The sequence below is a fragment of the Aspergillus fischeri genome, genomic scaffold, assembly GCF_000149645.3.
Source record: "Aspergillus fischeri NRRL 181 1099437636264 genomic scaffold, whole genome shotgun sequence".
In the NCBI taxonomy this organism is placed as follows: domain Eukaryota; kingdom Fungi; phylum Ascomycota; class Eurotiomycetes; order Eurotiales; family Aspergillaceae; genus Aspergillus; species Aspergillus fischeri.
The window spans coordinates 4106224-4121017 of record NW_001509762.1 but is presented as its reverse complement, the minus strand read 5'-3'; the positions used below and the strand labels follow the sequence as shown (position 1 = coordinate 4121017).

The following is a 14794-nucleotide window of genomic DNA, read 5'->3' as shown; positions in this document are numbered from 1 at the left end:
TAGGTCAATCTACCTTGCGCAAGGCAAAAGGACAAACTCGGCCTTCCGACGCGACATTATCAAAAAGTGGAAAGCTTTGCCAGTTGGTAACTTGAACAACTTGAGGCTCCTGCAGCGGCATGTTTTCGTTATGTCATGCTGCTATGCACAAGCTGAATGCCACGCCATGCCTGGAGGATCAATTGACAAGATGACTCTCTTCCCCAACTACCAACTATGTACAAACCACTGCCGTACGAGCCCATCGTCTACCTACTAGGCACTGTCTAGCCTTTTGGAGCTGGAGAGAGCCGCAGGAGGCCCCGCAGGGGGGTTGAGCCTCAGGCTTCAATCCAGCGCGCGGATGGCTTGGCCACCTTCGTTAACCTCATTCTTGGTTTTCATCATTGAATCATTCCACGTATCAATGATGTGAGACTGGATTTGACCGTCGGTTCTCTGCCATCGGAATGACCATCAAAAACTATTATAATATGGGACGAGGTGATGACTGAGTCAATCTCGGTGAAAATGGGCAACTATATATTCGTGTATCCATCATCTGATGTGACAGATAGCTCGGACATAAACCCGCCTCAATCCCTGCCTCCCCAGAGATTGAATTTGAAGATGCTAGGGATGGGAAAAGCTCCTGGCTTCTTGGACATAGACCAAATCATCCGCACCTGCCATCCGATACCATCAATTGACTACGGAGAAATATTGTCCGTCGACTTGCAGGAACATGGACTATTTCCCCGCATATGCAATTGGATTTTGCGGGGTTGAGGACATCGATATCAAGGCGTCAATCCCGGTCGGGAGTAAACCGGTTTATGAAATGGCATATTCATCACATCAGATGAATTCAAATTCTTCTCTTTGGCGTGACCGAAGACAATTGCGGTGAATATGATTACCATAACAAGGAATCTGGCCCTCGCGGCCCTCGCCTTTGTGGCAGCAGCGCTTCCTGCGCAATCGAGTTGCAAGCATGCGTTTGATTGGGATGCCACCAGATACCTGTTGGTTCTTTATAATCCTATGCCTGTACCTTTGAAGAAGATTGTCACTGACGCACATCCTGCAGACTCGCCTTTGGCGACTCATACACATACGTCCAAGGAGCACATGGCCACCAAAATTACAGCTTCATCGGCGACCAGCTGAACTTTGCATATGATTGGAAAACGTTACTATCCAACAAGATTGTTCAGAACCAGGTTCGCTCCACCGCAGGGCTTGCGAAGCCTGCTGGCTGCCGAAGACGCCGTGATTGCTGACAGTACCGCGCTTCCTGCTAGACCGCCACGGCCGAGGGAGGTCCCAACTGGGTTGAGTTTCTAACAAACTGCGGCGTCAAGAAAGGATTGACCTCACCACTGAGCTGTAAGAAGCAACTTTGGGACTTTGCCTTTGCTGGAGCAGACATCTCCGTTGAATAGTATGGGCCTTCATGCAAACCCTCGCACCGCTCATCTAACTCTTCCACAGCACACCCCTGCACCACAACTACACCGTCTCCCTCGTCAACCAAGTAACACAGTACGAGCAATATGGCCACCCCGTGCTCAAGAACATCATCCACCCATCCCGCACCCTCGTCGCCATCTGGATCGGCATCAACGACATCAACGACTCCGCCAAATACGCCGTACACTTCCCCACATTCTACAACCGCATGATGACCACGCTGTTCACCTCCGTCCAGACCCTCTACAACCTAGGCTACCGCTCCTACCTCTTCATGAACCTGCCCCCTCTGGATCGCACCCCCGCCAACCAAGCACGGAGCAGTCCCTCCCCCAACGCAACCCAGATAACCTGGTTCAACAATGCACTAGGCCAGCACGCACTGAGCTTCGAAAGAGCCCACCCCGACACCACCGTCCAAGTCTTCGACGCCCATACAGCGCTGAGCAACATGATGGACCACCCGGCGCGATATGGAATCGTCAACACGACGAATTTCTGCGCGGGGTACAACCAGCCGGACATCGAGACGAATTACATGGCGTATGGGTGTCCCACGCCACTGGATACCTACTTTTGGTTCAACTCGGGTCATCTGACGAGCCATGTCCATAAGGAACTCGCGGAGATTCTAGAGGCGCAGTTGAAGGCGTGCTCGAGGTGACTTGTCGGTTGTTGGTGGCTGATTCGTACAAGATTCTTGGGCTTCGATATGCTGTGGTATGTGTACGAAAGGAGTATCTACAGTATGAAACCACGAGCCTAAATAAACTGGTGTTGGAATTGCACTTTCGGTGAAGACTTGGCCGTTTATAAGTCGTTGGATTGAGGCGATTATGAGTTGTAGGTCCTCTTCATAGCCCACAATACTCTACTCACTCCCGGGTGCATCAATGGATCATTGATACTCGCGAAGACGAGTATGGGCTCGAACTGAACTACATGCAATGTTTGAAGCTTGCTAAATATGCTCTGAAAATTAGGGACTGCTTCATCTAAAGATTCATATTATTCAAGGAGTGCACTGATTAAAGGCACGGATAGTTAATTCTGGTTGGCAACCATTGGCAGAGTACAGCGATGGTATGCAATAGGTCACGATGATCATAGAACATTTTACCGTGAAGGAAAATCGCGCATAGTTCCATGTATGCTATTCACTAAGAACATTCAAATGCAAACTAATTGCACTAAGACCATTGAACGAGCGAATGGCCCCAAGTTAACAACTTTTGAGATCAGAATTAAGATGCATGAATAGGATCTGCAAAATTAGACAATTCCAGCAGCGGCGAGCCTCTGCGGCCCATTTCAAAGCCCGACAACGAGCATTTGTAAAAACAAAACTATAACTCGAAAAAGGAACAAGGTCTATCGTGTCATCGAAAAACGCCTTCCGTACCGAATTACGTAGAAAAACCCCGAGGGAACCATGAAAAAGCAAAGTCTACCGGTGACGATGGGTTACAAGCTCAATGACGAGACTGGACGTCAAGGTCAAGATCAGTCAGTTTACCAACGGCGAGCGTTGCCAAGCGGGGCAGCGTTGGAAGCGGTGTAGCTACCACCACGACCACGACCACCGCCGCGACCGCCGCGGCCACCCCAGCGGCCGTAACCGCCGTGACCGCCGCCGCCGCCGCTGTAGCGAACCATCTCAGCGAGACGGGGGTCAATCTGCTGCTTGGCCTCAGTGAGGATAGTAACCAAGTCACGAGCCTGCTTGGAGTCTGCATTGAAGAGAGTCATTAGTCATGACAATTAGTGACAGGGGTAGTCGCAAGAGAAACTCACTTTCAGTGGTGAAGAAGGTAATGGCAGTTCCCTTCGCACCAGCACGACCAGTTCGACCAATACGGTGAATATAGTCCTCCGAGTTGTTGGGATAGTCATAGTTCAGCACATGAGTGATGTCGCGAACATCTTTAAACAGATTCAGGTTAGCAAACAGAGCATTAGTGAAAATAGCAACGAGGCCTAGGCGCCCTTTTGAGTCATGTGAGACTTGATGCATCACTCTCTCACGGACTCTGTGGTCGAAATCCGTTTGTGGCAGAGTCCATCGCCTGGGGCAAGATCGCGGTCCTAGAGTAACCTTGGAATGCAGCCTCAACAAGTCGAAGGGAGAGAAAGCCCATCTCTCGACCAACGAGGTTCAAGAACAGAGATGGAAAACTCAGAACAGAAAGTACGAATCAATCTGCTACACTGCACTGTAAGTCCAAGGTCCTCATGGTATGAGCACCATTTTCAGGAGACCCGACAAAGCCTGGACGAGTCATGTTATACCAACATGGTTTCTCTTATAAGAGAGTCAAGCACCGTGCCATTGTCACACGACGTCAATGTGGGTGAGGGAGCTTAGGAAGGAGTATAGGGAGGGAAGGGGGGAAAGTTGCGATTCAATCATACCAATACCACGGGAAGCCACATCAGTGGCCACCATGATTGGGCTCTTGCCCGTCTTGAATTCGTTCAAGACCCAATCTCTTTCTTGTTGTTGCTTGTCGCCGTGGATAGCTGGGCTCATTGTTAGCAAGAGCATTGGGAAATGAGGAAATGATCCAGAAAGGACTTACAAAGTGCGGGCCATCCGTCCTGGCGGAGGAAGCGAGTAATCTCATCAGCAATGCGCTTAGTGCCGGTGAAAATGAGACACTTGTTGCCACGATTTTCCATGATTTTCTCGAGGTGCTTGATCATCTTGTCGCGCTTTTCGAAGTCGGAAACGACCTCGACAATTTGAGTAATTCTGTGGTTAGCAGACAAGTCCATGGAACCGATGTTCACCTGGATGTAGTCGTTCAGGAAGTCAGTAGCGAGCTGACGGACTTCCTTGGGCCAAGTGGCGGACCACATGCAGGTCTGTCTGTCAGGACGAATCTGAGAAATGATCTTGCGAATCTGAGGTTCGAAACCCATGTCCAGCATGCGGTCAGCTTCGTCAAGAACGAGGTACGTGACACGGCGGAGATTGGTCCGGCCAGCTTCCAGCATGTCAATCAGACGACCAGGGGTTGCGATGCAGACTTCGACGCCGCGGCTCAGATCACGAATCTGAGGACCCTTGGGGACACCACCGTAGACGCAAGTGTTGCGAATCCGGGAAGACTTTCCGAACTTGCTAATTTCGGTCTGAATCTGAACAGCAAGCTCACGGGTAGGAGCGAGGATGAGGACAATTGGACCATCGCCAGGAGCGAGGAGAGGCTGAGCGTTGATGTGAACAATGGCAGGGAGGCAGTAGGTGAGTGTCTTTCCGGAACCAGTTTCGGCGATACCGACGACATCCCGACCGGAAAGAGCCATAGGCCAACCCTGAGACTGAATGGCAGTGGGACGCTCGAAGCCTTGAGCCTTGACCTCACTCAGGACGTACTGGGGGAACCCAGCCTCGTCGAAATTCTCGACGGGACGAGGCACATTGCGTCCCTGTACAGTCATCTCGTGTTTCTTGCGGAACTCCTCAACCTCGCGCTCAGAGCGAGCGGCAACATCGGGATGCTCCTTGTAGAATGACTTTTCGAACTTGGGGAGGGTGTCCAAATCTAGGGATAGCAAGTCAGCACAAAATCAGAACGAGAATCAAAGGTAGTCAACTTACCCCAATCTTGCTTCTTCAAGCCAGCGCCCAGGTTCGACATGCGATCACCACCAGCGGCACCTCCACCGCGACCATAGCCATTGCCATAGCCACCGCCGTAGCCACCACCGCCAGAGTAGCCGTTGCCATTTTGATAACCGCCATCGTGACCACCTCTAGAGCTGCATGCATTTGTCAGTTATTAACTGAATCACAGATGTTGAAGTTTCCAGATTTTCAGAGATAACTCAAGCCATCATCGACGCCAAACAAAGGTATGATGTGTTGCGGGCTATATCGCGCAGAACGCTAGATAGCAACATTCAGTTGGCCACAGGCGGGTGAGTGAGAATCCCTGTAAGTGATACCCAACCCAGGCCAAGGCGATACATTTCAACAACACATCACTTGAGGTATCTCCGGAATCTGATGAATTTTGTCTCAAAATGATGGAACTTACCGATAAGAATCGCCGCGCGACTCGCGCTGATAACCGCCACCGTAAGAAGACATGGTGTAGTTTTGTGTTATTTTGATGGGACAGAAAACGACAACGATGAAGGTAGAAAGGGGAACAAAAAGTCACAAGAAGTAGACTAGAAAGTACCTGAAGTAGGTAACAAGACTACTGAGAGAGAGTTGAAGACGGAACGGTGTCCGATCCAGATGAAAAAGAGAGGTAAGGGGGATAAAGAGAGAGAGAGAGATGGGGCGAGGAGGAAAGAAAAAAGATCTCAGCGGCAAGAAAAAGTGGAAATGAGCGAGTGAAAAGGAAGAGGAAGCGGCGAATAAGGGACTTTCCTGTTGTGGTTAGCGTGGGCTAGACTTTTCCTTTACCGCCTTTTTGCCACAAATCACGTGAAAGATATCGCCTCTGTAACACAAAGGTCTTAGCTAATGGTACAGCAAAGCCACGGTAACGAATAGAGATCAGGAATAGGATTTTGCCATTTCTATTGAAGCAACTCAATGATTTTCAGATGACCAGATTTTGTCGCTCAGTCCAATGTACTCTGACCTATTACGTCCTTGATCCTGGTATCTGCCCCTATCTGATCAGATAATGTACTGCATCTACTTTGCCTGAATCTGCTGCTTTGTTAGAGCGGTGCCGAGGCCCATGAAGTGATATAGTCTCTATGAGACATTTGATTTTTATACATCTTCGGGTTCAATCGTGCACCCCTTCAAGAAGCATGGCTAGCACATAACGACATCAGCCTGCTGGTCAATAGCATGATGGACTAGTTGTCCCTTGCGGATGCCTCCTCCACGATCTAGAAGAAGCTTGATGCTATGAAGCGGAGCATGTTCAACGGCCCGAGACAATGGCGTGAGGTCGATCGGACATTGTCGGTTTGGGTCTGCCCCATATTCTGAAGCTAAATGCTCATCTCCTCGTCTTCGCTATATTTGGGACAGTGGTGAATGAGTAACTTAAGTTTGCTACATATAGCAAATCCTGCAAGGGCTGGACGCTTCAGCTCGTTTATCGGTTCATTGATTTCCCAATTATTTGGAAGAAGATGTTGAGCGTGTTCTTTGGATTATGCTTTATTGCCTCTGAAACATAATCCTGGTGCACTGGCAACCCGCAACGTAATGATCCGGAGACAACTTCCGGTAGTCTTGTTTCAAGGCTTATTGCATCATTGAGGCAAGGTCAAATATGTTGGATTTGTCACGCCCAGAGACTCGTGAGTCTTAACGTTATCTTAAACCTCAGGAAGACTTTAGTATCCAAGCAGCCTTCATTCTTCGAACATCTCGATTGGCGCATGATGCGGATATGAGGCAAGCAGGAAACATGCTGTTCTAGTGATGGGAGGATATACATACCGGATAGAAGAGGATTTGAACTGTAAGAAGAGATTGTAGTTGATCGTTGTCTGGGCCTGGGGGTTCCTAGAGGCTCTGATGATCCAGGCAAAGGATGAACCCATTAACCCAAGGTCATGAGGGGATACCGGCCATCAGCACCAGAGGCCTGTCTGTTCAGTTGTGTGGTCACATCAATGTATGGGAGCATGAAATCAGGCAAACACTGCTGAAAAAGAGAGCCTTGGGCATTTCCCCTGGATGCTGTATTGTCTATTCTTCTAGGAACTATAGCTCCAGTGATTATTCTCTGAAGTGGCATTAAACATCTAATCTTGCCATTGATATTCTACAGTCTACTAGTCAACTCTATATAGGATTTGCTACGCGCTCAATGAAGTCATGTGCGCTCGTGGGTGGTCACCCAATCCCATATCCCAGAAGCTGATTTCCAACTCCGTTGCCCGGATGAAGATCTTGATCAGTTCCTCCATCCGACTGGGTGAGACCTGTCGCATGTGTGTCTCCAGTAGTTCTAGAACACTTTTGTCAGCCACATACGCTTAGGTACGTTGCGAAGAAAATAATTGTATTCTTACCAGATCCCAATCGGACAGCCTCCGTGTAGTCTTCAGCAACATAATTCTCAATCCACTGCCAATAGCGATTGTCCTCTCGAAGGGTCTCTTTCTCAGTGTACAGTCGCTTGGCAATGGCTCCGTAACCGATGAGACAGGGTGCAAGAGCCATCTGCAGTGCGAGCCAATCCTCCGATTGTCCTACGTCGAGAATGTACCGGCTGTACGCCGTACAGGCTAGACTGAGAGTCAGCAGCAATCAGGCAAGAAGCAGCTGAAAGCTTGGATACTCACCAAGGCTTTCAGGGTAACTCTCCATTTCTGCCTTGGACAAGCCAAAGGAGGCACAGTAGTCCAAGTGCAAAGCCGTCTCCCGTTCAATATGTAATACGATCTTGGCAGACTAAATTTTTGATCACATCAGCGTCGAGCCTTTCAATGAAAATAGTTTCTTGGTGAGCAAACTAACTGCGGCAATAGACGCCATGGATTTTGCTTTATAAGCAGCCAGCGAGTTGCTGCGGGCGAAATGAACCTGAAGGAACCAGCAGGTCAGCAATCCTCGGGTAACTGGCAAAAAATATCAGGAGTTTCTCACCAAGTAGAGATAGTCTTGCACCAGGTATTGCTTAAACCGCTCCACAGGGAGCTTTCCACTGCCCAGGCCGTGAACAAACTCATGCTCTGTAAACTTCTTCCATATCGGACGGACATCAGGTCGGGCGAGAGCATACTCAAGGAAACGATCGCTGAGGTGCGTTAGTCCCAAGGGCAAGGAGTTAGAATAGCAGAACCTACGGTGCAAATGGCAACGAATACACGGAGTGAAAGTGGTTGATTGGACCACTTCCCTTGCCCATATCGACACTCGTCTTGATTCCCGCTTCGACAAATCGGACAGCACTGTGAACCGCTCGTTTCATATCCTTCCCAAGGGCCAGATTGGCTGCAATGGCTGACGCCAGAGAGCAGCCCGTGCCATGAGTGTTCTTGGACATGAGGAATCCAGTCTCGAAGAGCGTGGCGTTTTCTCCGTCGTACAGAATATCGATCACTCTTGACGCATCTTCCGGGTTCTGCGCCGCCTCGTGGGCTGCTGTAAGAGGTAAATGACCGCCTTTCAAAAGCACAGCTTTGGGACCCAAAGCACGAACTTGCTTTGCGAGTTGAGTGAGCTCGGAAAGGTCCTTCGGTTCTTGTACATCCACCCCGGCATCTTTTAGTAAGAGCATCGCCTCAGGGATGTTAGGAGTGAGGATGGTCGTCAGGGGTAGTAGCTTTGTGCGCAGACTCTTTACAGCTGCTTCGGGTAACAATTGAGATCCGCTTGTAGAGACCATAACCTGTTTATGGTTCAATCTCAGAAACTTTACTTCGAACAATTTAACCTAATGGAATTACCGGATCCAAAACCACGGAAGGGATTTGATGCGAAATCAAAGCCTCGGCGATGACATCAATTGTCTCCTCAGAGGAGAGCATTCCTGCGTTCTCAATTAGCTGCAATTGCCGGACAGATGGGTAGAAGTCGGAAAAGTAGGCGACAGTAACAAAGGAAAGAAATCTTAATGCATGATACTCATACCTAGTTTGATAACATCTGCTCCCACATCCTCCAACCCAGCATTGATCTGCTTCTTCACAAACTGCGCAGGGACGATAAAAATGTCTTGCACCCCCAAGGTGTTCTGGGCGGTTAAACCCGTCGTCGCTGTTAGAGCATAAACACCATGAGCAGCAAGAACCCTCTGATCAGCTTCTAATCCGCTGATTCATTTCAACGCGTTAGTCAGACATCTACATTCCTTTTTTAGGAAACAATGACATACGCGCCGCCTGAGCTGTCCGAGCCGGCGATGATTAAAACCCGCTTGATGGACATGGTAGGGATGGCAATATCTCCGAGCTGATCGATTCAGGACGGCTGATGGAGATAATTGATTCAGAGTTTGTCTGAGAATGATTGAATGCGTTGTAGAATGCACGGCACTAAGACGAGACAAGTGCCGAGTGCCAACAGTAAGTCCACCGGGAATCCCATCAGTGGGGAAATTTCCATTGCGGGGCTTTACTCGATAAGAGGCCGATAAGATAGAGCGCCCTAAAACAAAACTACGTAGCTTTGTAGATAACTGTACATCCAGAAGCAGTCTCAAGCGAGACTCACGACGTACGATAAACTTGTCGGGTCAGTTTTCTTTTGCACATTACAAAATGCAGCGTTGGTCAAGCGAAGAAATGCTACCAGTCATCATACAAACAGTGAAATCATTACGCTATCCACAGACGAGAGCCCCAAACCATCCAAATGTCCCTGTATATACAAATTCCAATAACCCAGTCAGATCGCATGATAGTTAATCATTTACGGAAGCATGAACCGGAAAAGGGCATCCATTTCAACCCATTGTCGGCCGCATTTCTTCAGGTAGCCATCCACCACACCCTTGATGGTGCCGAAGCGAGTGCGATTGAATTCGACCAGCGCTGCGATGCTGTCTTTCTTTTCGCCGCTGGCCTCCTTCTGGGCATTGGCTTTAGCCTTGTCCACATCCCAAAGACCTGCAAAGTAAAGCAATTGGTTATACATCTGCTTCTCCGAGTACTCATAGGTCATACGTCCAAGGCAGCCCTCAGCGCGGCCACGAGGCCCCAGGCACCGGTGCCCATAAACGCTCATTTGGCGAGTGCGGTTGCCGCATGCAGAGTCATCACAAACTAGCCAGCCTTCGTAGTACTTTGACGTTTGAGCACGAATTTGGCTCTCCAATTGTGCAATTATCGTCAGCACGGTGAAAGGTTTTTGACATGCTTGGTTAGGGCAGACAATGCCGTTGGCTGTACACATATGAGTCGAGGCCACGAGTCCCTCAAAGATAGACTTCTCTTTGCAAGATCGACAAGTCAGTGTAAGACGAGCAGCATTCTCGAAACGCACAGAGTCTGGAATCTGGGACTCCAACGGAAAGATATCCGCATTCTGCTGGTTGCTTCCACTGGACGTATTGATTTGATACTTGCGTACATCCAGACCCAGACACTCAGCTAGACGAACTGCATCAGTACCCGGAATAGGCGCACAAAGACGCTCAATGGGAGGGAAAATCTGCTTAAGGAGGTAAAATTCAATATCGGGCTTGAGGTTATTATCAGACTTCATGACATCATGAACGGTATACGACCGCTTCGCTGGTGGTAGCGATGAGGTCTCCGAGTCTCCATTCGTCACAATGTATGAAATGACATCGTTGGGTCGAATTGTCTTGCCACGGGCGAGCTCACGCAGCGCAACTTGTGCGGGAGGCATCGTTTCCTTGTTGGGGTATTCCTCTGGCCGTTTAGACAGTTTCTGTAGAAAGCATTAGCAATGGAAGAGAGATCGTCACGGCTGGAAGCTTACCGTGTAGATCACGTATTTCTGAACTGGAATCTGGTACCCGCGCATTTTGTCGGCTAGGTCCCGAAGGTAGTCGTGAACCCGATTGAGAACCAGCTCTTGGTCTTCACCGGAGAGAACTTCATTAAGAAGTTTCTGAGATACTTCCTTCGATAGCGCACAGTATTCACGACGTTTCATATCCAAACCTTTGACCTCGAGCTTATCCACAAACTTTCCGTCCACCTCAGTCATGTTGACGGCCGCATACTTCTTTTTAGCGTGCAATAACAGGCGACGGAAGATGTTGTCGATATCTATCTCCAGAAGCCGGTATCGTTCGTTGACGGATTTCTTGAACTCCTCGCCAACCTTGAGTGCATCACTGATAGTGTCCATGTTGGTGTTAATCATAACAGAATCGGTATCACCATAGATGACGCGGAGCTGCTTTGATTCCGCAAGCTCCTTGGTGCTCCTCAGAATCTCACGACCCTTGAAAGTTGTGAGCATTGCCAGAGGACGAGCATAGAAACGACTCTGCGTATAACCCAAACATCCATACATAGAGTTAGCGGTCAACTTAAAGGCCAATTGCTTGGTGTCCCACAGCGCAAGCTGTTCAGGTGTTGCGGATTTGGACTTCATCAACTTCTTTACTTCGCGACGGCGACCAACAAGCGTGGCAATGAGTTTAGGAAGAATACCCTGTTCTTGATCCGAGGAAGGAACTTCGGGCACTTTTTCTTCGTTCTCATTTTCAGCCTGAAAATCACGTTAGCAGGGGTTCCGAATGGATTGGTCAAAACAACGGTTGAGTGCTTACCGTGGCAGTCCGATCCACGGTCGTGAAGCAGATATTGTACTCTTGGATGATGCTCGGGTACAAACTGTTGAAGTCCATGACCAAGACAAACTTGTCATAGAGACCCTTTTCGGGCTCGAAGACAAGACCTCCTTTGTATTTGTCTTTCTTCTTCTTGTCACCGGCATCATCATCGTCGCCATCCTGATTCTTCTCTTCCACCTTCTGCAGCTTGGATGAGTATTTGTCAGGGCAGATGTATTTGTTTCGGTGGAACTCATGCAGCAAGATGTATTCGTTACGCTCAGCGCGAGTACCACTGAGGGTTCGAGCCCAGGAATTGCCAGCAATGTTTGTGAGAACTTTGGTGAGTGACAACATTTGCAGCCGCAACACCAGCGCAGCAATAAAATAGGTGTCCGCATCGCAGTGGTTCACAAAGTTCATGAGACCTTCTTTGGAGGTAGCCCAAGTCTTCAATGCCGCCTCAGTATCCAGTTCCTGCCGTGTATTGCCGTCTCCAAGGTAGAGTTCGCACATTTCTGTTAAGCTCCACGATTGACATTTCATCATGAGAGACTGGTGATGTTAACATATAATTCTCGACATATCGCCAAGAAGATCTTACCTTTCCCATGTCATTCGCTACATCGCACATCAATCTTCCTGCGATCAAGTGCCTTTCAGCAAAGAATCCTCCGCCTTTGTTGAAGCTCTTGGGCCACTCGCCACGCTTTAGACGTCCAATGCGATGCCAGCCGGGGGTCTTCTTTTCTTTCAAGCGACTGAGAAGAATGCTGAGGTCGACTTCTTGTAGTTGATGTCCCATAAGGACATCAGGATCCATTTTTTCGAACAATGCCAGGAATTTGCTCAGCAGAAATTGTTCGCTCTTTTCCAGCATGAAAGTGCCTCGTTGCTTGCGCGTCTCAGCCTCGAAATGAAGCGGGTATGAAGAGCCAACTGGTCGCATGACAGTGAATGTCTTGCAAGGGAGTTTCTCAGGAGGAGTAGTGTCCGTGAGCGAGACGTTTTCGTAAACGCGTGCACTTGCCACCAAAATTTCTTGCTTATTCTCCTTTACATTGAGTTGAGTCCTGAAAGCAAGACTCATCAGTGTAAGGGGCGGCGGCTCCAGATTCTCCGTGTCAGGCACAGGTGTAATGGAAGCAGGTCTTGCAACCTGGCACTCGAACTTGCACCATGACGCGTTGTTGACAGCTGTAAAATCCGCATCCTCAATCTTGAGCCAACATGGACCCATGATGTTTTTCCAAAGCACAAATTGCTCGAAGAGAGAGGTGTTGGTTCCGAAGACATGAGAGAACGTTTCGCCCTTGGTTTCCATCGGTAATGTCGGCTTGTCGTACGGGTAGAGCAATTTCAAGTACTCTGCTTCCTTGGGAATATCGGGCAATTCAAATGCGTACTTGCGTGTGCACGGTTTGATCTTATGCATTCCGACTTTGAGCCTGGACATCATCTCATCAACCTCTTCATAGACATCTTTCATATCCACCTCCTCATCGGTCACTCGACCATGTTTATATCTGTACTCCCGAGGAAGGAAAAAAAGCTTTCGGAGGATATTGTCGATTTTGACGAAAGCGCTGACATGAGAACCTGTGTGCTTGTTCTTCACCTTGCCAAATAAGCATAAACTGCCGTTGACCTCCGTATAGTCGAGCCAAAACATGCGCAAACTTCCGTCTTCTTCGATCACATCCTGTGCACGAAGCTTACCGAAAGTCCGTGATTCCGTTGCTGGACTGCTAAGGACGTTCAGTTTACTCCGAACGTCGTTCCAAGAAGCGTTCAGAACGTCCACAGGTGCTTTCGCGGGAGAAGAGTTCGCAGGAGTGGCATAATTCTCCTTCTTTATCTTCGGAGGCGGACGGCTTCCAGCCATATTAACGCTAGTCATTTTGGCTTCACTTTGTCCTGTTGCTGGAGCAATCTCCATGAGATCGTTGTCCTCTTCATCAGATTCTTCCTTCTTTACGTTGGCATTCGACTTCCTCTCAACTACTTTGCTGATGGGCGAAGATGGCATAGGATCACTCATGGCCACGTCGCCGTCATCCATTGTAGGGAGGGGTCCATCGTCGTCTTCGAACTCGAGGTCCGGTGCTTGGTTAACCGGCGAGAGCGGCTCGCTGTTCTCGTCCTTTCTGCTGATCCTCTCATTCCGTGGCTTTGAGGCTAACGGAGGCGAAAGAATGCGGACTTTGCGTCGAGTTTCCGACTTGATCACGTTTTGCGTAGGAATATGGTTCGCGACGACATTGGTATCGACTTCTCCGAGGAGATCTGCCATAAAAGCTTCGTCTTCTGCCGTGACAACGGGCTATTCCCATTAGAACTAACGCTATTCATCGTGCAAAGCGAATAAGACTCACTTTCGGCTTCGGAGCAGACGCAGCAGGTCCAGTGTTGAAGTATTTTGAGATACCATTGTTGATTTTCTCTTTTCTCTGCTTCTCCTCTTCCCGCTTCCTTTTGGCAGCTTTGCTGCGCCCTGGTAACCCGTCATCGTCGCTTTCGCTGTTGTAGTCCGCTACTCGTTCGTTCCATACTTCCCGTCCATCATCCGCGTATCCTTCACCGTTGTCGTCGACCACGAAATCATCCTGATCCAGCCGGTCACGGATAATTTTCTTGTAACCTTCGTCATCGACCTCTTCGTAGATGTCGTCTTGTTCTTCAATCTCGTATGTCGATAGACGTTTCTTTCCTGCTGCACGAAGAGCTCGCAGCTCTGCCAACTTCGCGCGTGCGGCAGACATGGCGCGATGATTGCGGTCGACCTATCGATGGGTGGTCATCAATGACTTCGCCGGTGTTGACTGGGTTCTGCAATTGTCCAGTAATTGAATCTTGAAATCTTGAATAGTGTGGACTGGGGAAGGGATGGCGGTCCATGCGGGCTATCGCGCAAGGAAATGACAACGCGTTGGGGACGCGGTTTGGACGCGCCTCCGCCAATCCCCATTCGGTTAAAGTGGGCTGGTCTAGTAGGACTTCCACCATGAGAGGATCACTCAAATCAAAACATTCGACCTGATCGGGTTGTACGGAGTAGAGACGGAAAGATCATGGCTGAAGGCTAGATTTTGAATAATACTTGAGTTTCAATCTTTGCGACACGGAGATCGCTCTACAAGAAACCGATAACTATCTCT

At 49.1% G+C, this 14794-nt stretch overlaps 4 protein-coding genes across 4 annotated transcripts, besides 2 other annotated features; 1 reads left to right on the top strand and 3 right to left on the bottom strand.

The window, feature by feature from the left end:
- Nucleotides 1-891: 891 nt before the first annotated feature.
- NFIA_086100 (SGNH/GDSL hydrolase family protein) lies at nucleotides 892-2116 on the top strand (the record flags this gene model as incomplete). The annotated part of the gene is made up of 4 exons (XM_001260551.1): nucleotides 892-1004; nucleotides 1070-1202; nucleotides 1284-1423; nucleotides 1474-2116. The coding sequence occupies 4 exons, from the start codon at nucleotides 892-894 to the stop codon at nucleotides 2114-2116; spliced, it is 1029 nt and encodes a 342-aa protein (XP_001260552.1).
- An 848-nt stretch (nucleotides 2117-2964) lies between these two features.
- On the bottom strand, nucleotides 2965-5548 carry NFIA_086090 (DEAD-box ATP-dependent RNA helicase DBP2; the record flags this gene model as incomplete). The annotated part of the gene is made up of 6 exons (XM_001260550.1): nucleotides 2965-3182; nucleotides 3247-3375; nucleotides 3865-3972; nucleotides 4032-5000; nucleotides 5057-5217; nucleotides 5496-5548. 6 exons carry the CDS (start codon nucleotides 5546-5548, stop codon nucleotides 2965-2967), a joined length of 1638 nt encoding a protein of 545 aa, XP_001260551.1.
- Nucleotides 3032-3095: a microsatellite.
- Nucleotides 5100-5169: a microsatellite.
- A 1688-nt stretch (nucleotides 5549-7236) lies between the features above and the next one.
- Nucleotides 7237-9313, bottom strand: NFIA_086080 (putative thiamine biosynthesis protein (Thi-4); the record flags this gene model as incomplete). The annotated part of the gene is made up of 9 exons (XM_001260549.1): nucleotides 7237-7388; nucleotides 7453-7668; nucleotides 7726-7834; nucleotides 7901-7966; nucleotides 8030-8180; nucleotides 8230-8774; nucleotides 8833-8915; nucleotides 9017-9198; nucleotides 9261-9313. 9 exons carry the CDS (start codon nucleotides 9311-9313, stop codon nucleotides 7237-7239), a joined length of 1557 nt encoding a protein of 518 aa, XP_001260550.1.
- A 483-nt stretch (nucleotides 9314-9796) lies between these two features.
- On the bottom strand, nucleotides 9797-14398 carry NFIA_086070 (DNA-directed DNA polymerase alpha catalytic subunit POL1; the record flags this gene model as incomplete). The annotated part of the gene is made up of 5 exons (XM_001260548.1): nucleotides 9797-10780; nucleotides 10832-11572; nucleotides 11634-12191; nucleotides 12241-13959; nucleotides 14012-14398. 5 exons carry the CDS (start codon nucleotides 14396-14398, stop codon nucleotides 9797-9799), a joined length of 4389 nt encoding a protein of 1462 aa, XP_001260549.1.
- Between the last annotated feature and the right edge of the window lie 396 nt (nucleotides 14399-14794).